This window comes from Peromyscus californicus, unplaced genomic scaffold, assembly GCF_007827085.1.
Source record: "Peromyscus californicus insignis strain IS unplaced genomic scaffold, ASM782708v3 Scaffold_9__1_contigs__length_137607984, whole genome shotgun sequence".
NCBI classification, from domain to species: Eukaryota; Metazoa; Chordata; class Mammalia; order Rodentia; family Cricetidae; genus Peromyscus; species Peromyscus californicus.
In genome coordinates this window covers 85,651,571-85,660,942 of record NW_026294617.1, presented here as the reverse complement: position 1 = coordinate 85,660,942, position 9,372 = coordinate 85,651,571, and the positions used below count along the sequence as shown (strand labels likewise).

At 50.5% G+C, this 9,372-nt stretch overlaps 1 protein-coding gene across 1 annotated transcript; it reads left to right on the top strand.

Annotated features, from left to right (window-relative positions):
• Positions 1–7,610: 7,610 nt before the first annotated feature.
• Positions 7,611–8,186, top strand: Ubl4b (ubiquitin like 4B). Its single transcript, XM_052732222.1, has one exon. It carries the CDS (start codon positions 7,611–7,613, stop codon positions 8,184–8,186), a length of 576 nt encoding a protein of 191 aa, XP_052588182.1.
• The last annotated feature ends 1,186 nt before the right edge of the window (positions 8,187–9,372 follow it).

The following is a 9,372-nucleotide window of genomic DNA, read 5'->3' as shown; positions in this document are numbered from 1 at the left end:
TCAGGTCTGGCCAACCAAACACTGCCATATGGGGGAGAGTTACATTTCCTGTATATGTGTCAAAATATCTGAGCGGATGTGAAATAGATCAGACATGTATAAAAATAAACTTTTACAGGGTGACTGACTACTCCCCTCCAGGGGGAACCAGTGATTCACTTTTCATCTGGGGCCCAGAAACTTGGCTAGGGTCTTAGGGACCACTCTCCCCAAGTGGCTCCCTATGGCCCTCCTGCCTCACTTTTTTGGGCTTAGGGCCAGCTCTCTTGATGGCATTCTCTCCAGAGTCCCCAGTTATGGAAACCCCTCCCCAATAGGCTGGCAATTAGCAAGACACCTTCCTGGGCCCCCAGTCTCTTGCTCTTTCAGCTTCCCCTTTCTTCTAACAACATGTGACACTATAACGCAGGGTCTCAGTCTCTGCTACAGTGGGACCACCCCATCACTTCTTCATATAATCAGAACATATGGTGAACACATATTAGACACCCTTTACCTATTGTGTAAGTGAGTCCTTCTGTACAAAAGGACAGGGCCTCTTTATTGGGGGCATCTCTGCCTATATTCACTACAAAGTCTCCTCAAAGTCATCTGCTTCTCAAGGTTATATGCTGTTGGGTCATCTTGTCTACCTCCCCGCTCCTCGCTAATTCAGCATCTGCATGGGCTAACCAAAGCTGGTTCTCTCTTTGTTGATAGTTGGCAGCGCTCATCATTCGTAGCCCCCTATCAGAAATGTCTCCACAGATAGAGCCCGGAATCCTGTACTCACTCCACATGTTCTTGCAGGGGGATGGGGAGAGGGGGCCAAGTGGAAAGCATACATTGTAGTTTGGGACAGCTCAGGATATTGTGACCTGGTATAGCCAATCCCTGGGATTTCTACCATTCATGGGCCACTGGCTCCTGTCAGGCCAAGAACCTAGCCTTGTTATGACTTTGATCTTGACCCAGCAAGGAGCAGGAGAGTCTCAGGGCTGGAAACACCATGTTCAGCATCCAAGCTCAGTCAAGACCCAGAGGCCAGGGGCTCATTTCTATTTCCCCATAGACATCCAGTCTGGAGAGACACCCCGCTTTCTCACTGGGCACAGACTGGCAGGAAAGGAACTCAAGGCTGCCTCGACTCTCCCACTCAGCTTGCTAACCCCAGGGTCATTGTTGCAGATGCTCCCTTCTCAACTGAGCCTGACATCTGATAGCCAGCTGCCATCCTACCAGGTAACCAAGGAACTCGAGTCCTCAGCCTCAGTTTAGCCAGGCCCTCCCATTCCCTGGCCACCTACCTACCGCCAGCCTCTTTCCAGCAGCTTGTATCTAGACCGACTGCAAATTCTGGAGATGAACTCAAGCCCTCAGCTGCTGCATCTTCGATTCTGGAAGGGAAGGGAAGGTGGGAAGACACCACTCTAGTTCTGTGGACATCTTCTTTTTCCTTGATTCTACTATATCACATTATATCAAAGCTGCAGGATAGAGAATTCCTGCCACTCAGGCTGATGACACAGTTTTCAAAGGAACAGTCACCTTGGAGATAGGGAAGCATTTGTCCAACCCTTTCAGATTCCCACACTCTTCCATGTAGCCTTGTGCTGATTGGACGCTTAGCCAGGATGCTCTTGTTGCCTTCTATGACTCCTTCAATGCGTCCCAAGGCCCTCCCAAACAAAGACCTCTGATATGCCCACCCTACATACCCTTTGGTGTCAGTAGTTCCTTCCTCTCCCTAGAAGGAGTTTAGCCTCAGAAGTGGCAGGCTTATATGTCCCCCAAAAGGATGTACCTGACTGACCTCTTCCTGGTCCAGAATCCTGTTCAGTGTGGGACCTTATGTCTATATCACAAGCATGACTGACAAGGGCTGGACAGAGGAATAACTAGCAGTCTGTGAGAGGTGGGAGCTCATGTCAGGATAAGGCTCTGCACCCGAGATTCAGTCCTGTATGCCAGGTTTCACAACAGCTTGGCCACGCTGGCCAAGGAGCTGGCCAGGGAGGTCACCAGTGACATCTAGTGGCCACAGCTAGCTGTCACAAGGTGGGAGTTGTGTGGCTTAGAGACTAGGCCATCAGGTTTCTCCAGCTGACTGCAGACAGGCTTCGAACTTCTCCAGGGCTCTGGGATGGCAGCTTGGGACAGGACTCGGGTTGTTAGCTATGGGAATAGAGGTCTGGACAGACACCAGGACTGCTGATTGCTAACAAGAGCTTGTCTTACCCCTATCCTCTTCCACCTGGGCTCCTCTGGGCTCTTGGAGTCTCATAAGTTCTGCCATGTCTGCTTGCTCAGAGTCCCCTAAAGAGCTGCCTGTCTTATACAGAGTTAGGCTTGCAGAGTGTGGAGCAGCCTCAAGAGACCTCTCCTACAGAAGACAGCACAGGGGCCGGGCTGTGGTGGCACCTGCCTCTAATCCCAGCACTTGGGAGGCAGAGGCAGGTGGATCTCTGTGAGTTTGAGGCCAGCCTGGTCTACAAAGTGAGTTCCAGGACAGGCTCCAAAGCTACACAGAGAAACCCTGTCTCAAAAAACCAACACCCCCCCCCCCAAAAGACAGCAGCACAGGGTAGGCCTGAGAGTGGACATTGTCATAGGGTTGAGGACTTGCTGTTAGTAGCATGGGGCTCTCCTGGGCCTTATGGGGGATGACCACACCATGGTGCTTGAGACATGCTTCTGAGTGGTAAGGCTCCCTGAGGTGGAGGCGGCAGGGAGTGCCTGGAACCAAAGACTGTAGGCTCTAAGCCCCCCTGGGATAAACAGTTTTCCGGATGGATCCCACTTTCCCTGGCAACCTTTCCCATGAACTCTTTCCACTCTTAAGGAGAGGGGAAGAGGATGGAGTTCTCAGAGGAGCAGCCTGCCATGAACTTCACAGGAACTTCTTCCGGCCCCTGCAGCTCCCCTTCTTTTCTCTCTTTATCCCCCTCCCTGGTGGTGCTCCCTGGCCCACTCTGTGGGTCTCCCCTTGCTGAGTATTTCCCCTTCTGACTTCTTTATGCCTGCCTTCTTCCTTCCTACTTCGGGCTGTTTCTAGGTCTTCTTGCTTTGAGTCCGGTTGCTGCCTCATCCCTGGCACTCCCTACAAAGTCAGGCTGACATCATTCCAGTCCGATAACAACACTCTGTTGGGGGTCGGGTGGATGGAGGTCATAACTCACCCTCCCTGATAAGCCTTCTTACAGCATCAGAGAGGAGGCAGCAGAGAGTTCTCCGCACTCTGCAGCGCAGCGGGCCTTCTGTTGGAGCACCAAACAGCTCTCAAATAAAGACAAGGAGACTTAACATTGGTTATGAGTGCTCAACCTTATCTTAGACTTGCCCTGCTAGCTCTTAAAACTTAAATTAACTTGTTTCTCTTCGTCTACATTTTGTCTCAGAGCTTTTTACCTTTCTTTCATTCTGTATGTTCTACTCCGTGTCTGGCTGGCTGGTGGGTGTCTGCCCAGCTGGCTGGCCCAGGCACCTTCCTCTCTTTCTCCCTTTTTCTTTTCTCTTCTTTCTCTTGTGCTCTCATTCTCCCTCCTCCTATTTATTCTCTCTGCCCACCAGCCCTGCCTATTCCTCTACTCCCTAGCTATTGGCTGTCCAGCTTTTTATTAGACCAATCAGGTGCCTTAGTCAGACAAGCAACACAATTTTACATAGTTAAAGACATGCAGCATAAACAAATGTAACACATCTTTGCCTACTTAAAGTAATACTCCACAACACTGCAGCCCCCTCAGCTGCCAATGAACTCACCTCATCTTTCCCTCGGAGCTAGGCTAGTCTGCAGAAGACCGCCCTGCCCACCCACCTGTACAGAGAGGACTATGTGGGGAGTCACTGTGAGCAGATTTCCAGGTGTAGTGGGCTCTTTCCTCACTGTCACAGAACAATAGGAACTCCCATTTCCATCTGTAAATTGAATTCTGTGTTTACTATCTCTGTGGGTCAGATGCTGTGGGTTCACATAGCAACTTCAGAAGGATGCTGGGAATTGATCATCCTCCTGTTGTCTAGAGGTGAGACCTGAGGATTAACCCAGCTAAAGGCAGGCCCCAGGGCAGCTGGTGGACAACAGATCCCATTTTGTGATCTCTTGGCACCAAGGTTCAGTTAGCCCACCCAGAAGCACTGGAAGATCCCAGAAACCTGAATGCTCAGACCTCTCCAGGAGTATTCTCCCACCCTGCCCATCTCCTCCTCAGACATTACTCTGGTTCCCAATGATGCTAAAGCCTTTTGCAGTATTTTTAAGAGAAATCTGAACATTCTCTGCACACACTGATTCCTTTCCCAAGTCACAGACCCACTCATTCCAGAAGATCATCCCTTCTAATTATAACAATCATTGTCTGATTGCATGCTTTGACTACACAGTTTTATTTGCTCACGTTAACTGCATAATTAAGACAAGCAATTCCATGGTGGTGGGGTGCTTGGAATATTTCCTGACTCCAAATAGAAGTCCAGTGTCCAGACAGGTGCTTCTTCTGTCCTTTTTGGGGAGACAGTAGAGACTCCAGGGGAGAGTGACCATTTCTCTTAGCATTTATGGACATCACTAATTCAATTTGTTACTGTCCTCGTGGCCCCCGCAGCCTCTGTCATAGGTGTACCTACCTGTACATAGTCACTAGCTTTGGAGAATTGTGTTAGGACTTTCATGTACTTCGTTTTGGGGAGCCCAACTCCAGAGGCCATCTCTAGAGATGCCTCATGACTGGGGCAGCTCAAGTCTGGATAAATGGTTTTCAAGGAGAGGCTGGGGGCAGACGGCTGATATCATCTTTCTCCTGGACGCTCCCCACTCCCTCCAGAAGCCCCGTAGTTAGGGCAGACTACAAGCTAGTCCCTTCCCTGCCTTCCCTTCCTCTGTGCCCTGTAAAGACCACTTAGACCTCACCCTCCAGGAAGCCTTTGTGGGTTAGTTAGTACTGCTTGGGCATCACCCATAGGATGCTCCAATCCTGTCTATCCAATGGTTTGTCCACCAGGGGGTCCTCCTCTCAAGGGACTGAGGATTCTTAAACGGCCCTTCGGAAACCGTACTCATCCCTCCTTTCTTCTGCATGGATGCCCGCATCTCCACCGTAGAGCCCGCGGCCCCTCCCACACTGTGTGCACACTTGCAAATTCAGACTTCCTTCACACTCTCCTGGGGAACTGGCTATTTACATAAGTATTATAGAAGAGCCTCTGGTAAAGCCTGATATCACTTTCTGTTTTATTTTCTATATAATTTTGATTTTCCTCTTTCTAGGGGAAGAGGCAGGGTGAAGGAGAGGCTACAGGTAAGTTTATGTCTTTTCACAGCCTATGTATGTACTTGGGTCCTGTATGACTCTGCATGGCTCAGCATGTCTAAGTTAAATCTCTTCTACCAATAAATATGTGCACAAGGCCATCTGTATATAAAACTTGGTGTACAGGAGGCATCATGATGGGAGAGACTCAGACCCTGCTACTGAAAGTCAGAGGGAGAGATGGGAATGTCTATGCTGGGTATACTAACCAGTGGAGTAATGACTGCACAGAGGGATGGATGTAGGATTCCCTTTGCCCAAGGCTGGGGAAAGCAGAGAAAGCTTCATAGAGGAGGTGATTTTAAGGCACACAGAGTTTGCAGGATGAGTTGGTAGAGTTCAAATAGGGAAAGCAAGCAGAGACGAAGGCAGGCTAATGTGGCTGGGGTGAAGGATGAAAAGTGGAGAGGCTGGAGTGCTAAGCTCGAGGCCAGGCCATGAAGACCTCAGGTACCACGCCAGGTGCTGTGGGATGGTCTTTCTGTACGCTGTGAATATGTGCTGCTACCATTGGTTAATAAAGAAGCTGCTGTGGCCTATGGCAAGGCAGAATTGAGCCAGGCGGGGAATTCAAGCAGAGAGACAAAGAGAAGAAAGGCAAAGTCAGAGGAGAAGCTGAGCACTGCCAGGGAGTTGGGGAGGAGGGAGCAAGATGCAATGGAACACAGGCAAAACATAGATGAATAGAAATAGGTTGAATTAAGTTGTAAGAGCTAGTTAAGGATAAGCCTGAGCCATAGGCTAAACAGTTTGCAATTAATATAAGCCTCTGTGTGTTTATTTGGGACAGAACGGCTACAGGACCAGGTGGGACACAGGAAAACTTCTGGCTACATCTAGGAAAACTTGTTTTTATTCCAAAAGCAAAAGAATTAAACTTAGAGGACTCACAGTAATTTTAGGATCATCCTTTTGGCTGTGTACTGAGTGGGTCTAAGGTGGTAGCTGGATTGGGATGACAATGAGTCGGAGCGGCGGCTGTAGGGAGGCAAGAGCCTCAGTCACTGGGCACAGTGGGAGCCAGAGGGGAGGTGAACTTTGGAGGAATCTTCAGGAAGAGGAGGAACAACAGGAGTTTCATTGGCTAGGATTCCCTACTTGGAAGTGCTGGGCCATCCAGGACCAGAATCTGGGTCATCTGCCAAGATCGAGAATACAGGAGCGGGAGAAGAATGAGCGGAGGTGACAGTCCTGGTACTTAGGGGTATTTCTTTCAGCTGCTGTTAGATGACAAGGTCAGAAGACAGGGGTGAAGGTTGAGCAACCTTGGCACAGGGGGTCGGGTCGGGAACTGTGGAAGGGCAGACTCAGGAAGGCTGCGGTGGTTGTCAACATTATCATCCTCTGTAGAGTCCGGGTGGTGGGAAAGGAAAAGGAGTAAGGCACGGAGGGAGGAGGGGGAAGGTGGGGGAAAGGGAGGACTTGGGTGCTGAGGAGAGCCAAGAAAGCCCCTGATGCAGTCAGCACACCCATTAGGGACATCAGCTCTCCTCTAAGCTCACTCACTTCTCAGCCAAGACAGTGCCATCCTTGCAGGCTAACACGTGACAACCCCTGCAAAGGGTGTGGTGTAAGAAAAGCAATGTGTTGCAATGAAACTTGCCGAATGCAACACTCAAATGCCCAGCAAGCATCCTGCTCCTCATGTGCCTCTGAAGCCCAGAGTCTGCTCAGTGACTGGCACATGGAAGATACTGAGAAGATGTTGTTTTAGGAGGAAAGGCCAGGCCACCATGAAGACACGGCTATATGCCTCTTGCTGTGGGGTTAAATGAGCCTGCAATTCCTCTCCCACAGGTAGGAATTATCAAAGCACCTGTAGGTCACTCGGATTAAGTTGAGGCTGTGGATATAAGACAGACACCATTAGCGGTCCTGCCCTGTCTTTCAGTGCTAGAATTCCTGGGGCTCTGTGGTCTCTCCTGCTAACACCCAGAAAGTACCCAAGTCATGTGCTGAGAAAATCGGCAGACATGCTGTTGACACGGTGTCTTTCCAGTCCTCTTTCTCTGTTTCAGCTCTCTCTACATTTTCTTTCCTGGTCACCTCCCCCCCACCACCACCTCTTCTCCCCTTTGTCCTCACGAAGGAAAGATGCTTTATGACTACAATGTCCCTCTGCTGTCCCTAAAGTTCTACTATGGAAATGAGCCCTCCCACAGCATTGTGACATCACTGTGCATTAGCTAGAGGCTGCCCGTGTGGGCTGGGCCCTTGCCCTGCTGGGAGCAGTGGCCCTTTCGTGACAGGGTCACCTATAGGGCCCTTTACCTTCAGGGCAACTCTCAGAGCATGGATCCCTCCTGATTTCTCTCTGGCCCAATGTTCCTCACGGTCAAGCTGCTCTTGGGCCGAAGATGCAGCCTGAAGGTATCTGGAAAAGAAAGTGTGGCCACACTGAAGAAGCTGGTTTCCCAACACCTGCAGGTGCCAGAGAAGCAGCAGCACCTGCTGTTCCGTGGCCAGCTCCTGGCTGATGACAAACACCTCTCAGATTACAGCATTGGGCCCAATGCCTCCATCAATGTTATCATGCTGCCTCCAGAGGAGGCAGCCCTGGACCAGACCCACCAAACCCAGCCCCTGTGGCTCCAGCTGGGCCAGGTCCTAGGCAAACATTTTGGGCCCAAGGATGCCAAGGCCGTGCTGGGGCTGTTGAGGCAAGAGCACGAGGAGCGCCTGCAGAGGATGAGCTTGGAGGCCCTGGAGCAGTTGGTGGGCCAACTCCTGGCACAGCAGCAGCTCGAAGAGCTGGCAGAGGAAAAGGAGGACTGGGCTGTTGCCTCAGAGCTCCGACAAAATGATGAAGGAGGAGGAGGAAAAGAGGAGAAGGAAGAAGAAGAGGAGGAGGAGGAGGCTGATCAGCAAACTGGCCCATCCCACTCTTTTGCTCACTAAACTTCCCCTGGACTGAACCTTCCATGTTCTCAGGCAATTTTTCTCATTACTTTCTCCTGATGGAGATGCATTCATCCCTCTTGTTGAACCTCTATATAGTTGGAAGGTATCTGGATCCTTCTATGCCCTCTAGCCTGTAGGTCCCCGTCTGAAGCGCAGAATGATTCTAGCACCATCATTCTCTGCTACAGGAGTTCTGGATGGGCCAAGGTTCCCTATAGAGACTGTCAAAGTTCACCGCAGCTCTGGGTGGAGAAGTTTTGCCCAAGCATGGCTCAGAGAAAGTCTCCATGACTCTAGACAGAGCCTCTCCTCCTTCAGAACAGAAAGACAGTTGAGTCTGTTGTCCCTTCTCATAGCATCCAGACCCCCCAACAGTATAGGGAAGAGGAAGGGCTTGACAGCTGCCCTTGAACTCTTGATGAGGCTGTCCCTGCTGTCCTGTTTGTCCTTCCATGGCTTCAGAGATGGGACAAGAGAGACAGAAGTCAGGGAAAGTGATTGCATGGGCCAGTCCTGGGGCTCACCAAAATTCAGATGAAGTCCCAGAATGGCAGGAAAGAAGCAGAGCCTTAGGTAGGAAAAATGGTCTGCAAGTGACACACTCATGACACACTCATGGCACACTCATGGGGCCAGCCTGAGTAGAGCTATGCCCATTGCCACATTCTGACTAATCAAGGTAGCACTGAACACCTGATACCTGGCTGGCATTGCCCAGTACTCCTTTGGAGAAAACAAAACAAAACAAAACAAAACAAAACGGTACCAACCAGGCCCTGTGCCTTCATGGGGCATATAGCCTAAATGAGAGATGTACCCAGGAAAAGCAAAGAGGTGTTATAAGAATATAGCACAGCCTACACAGACTCCATGCCCTGCTGCTTCTGCCTTGCAGAATGTGCCAGAGCAGGTCTTTTGTCTACCTGGGGTTAAGAGCGCAACTCTAGACCAGAGCTGAGGAGCCCAGGACTGTGTGTGTCGGGACAAATTCAGGGTTGCTCATTGAGAACCATGGTCCCCCATTTGCTGCTAAAGTCCCCCAAAGTACTGTTCCTGCAGAAGTTTCAGTCCTGGGGGCTGGAGATGAGACTGTGGAGAGAGCAGGGAGATAGATGCTTGGAAAGGAACAAGCAGAAGTCCTGTTTCTCTGGGAAGCACTCTGCCCTTGGTCTATAGGGCCCTT

Bases quoted from the DNA above. Each gene is read 5' to 3' on its own strand.
- Ubl4b (XM_052732222.1), top strand. From the start codon at position 7,611: ATGTTCCTCACGGTCAAGCTGCTCTTGGGCCGAAGATGCAGCCTGAAG.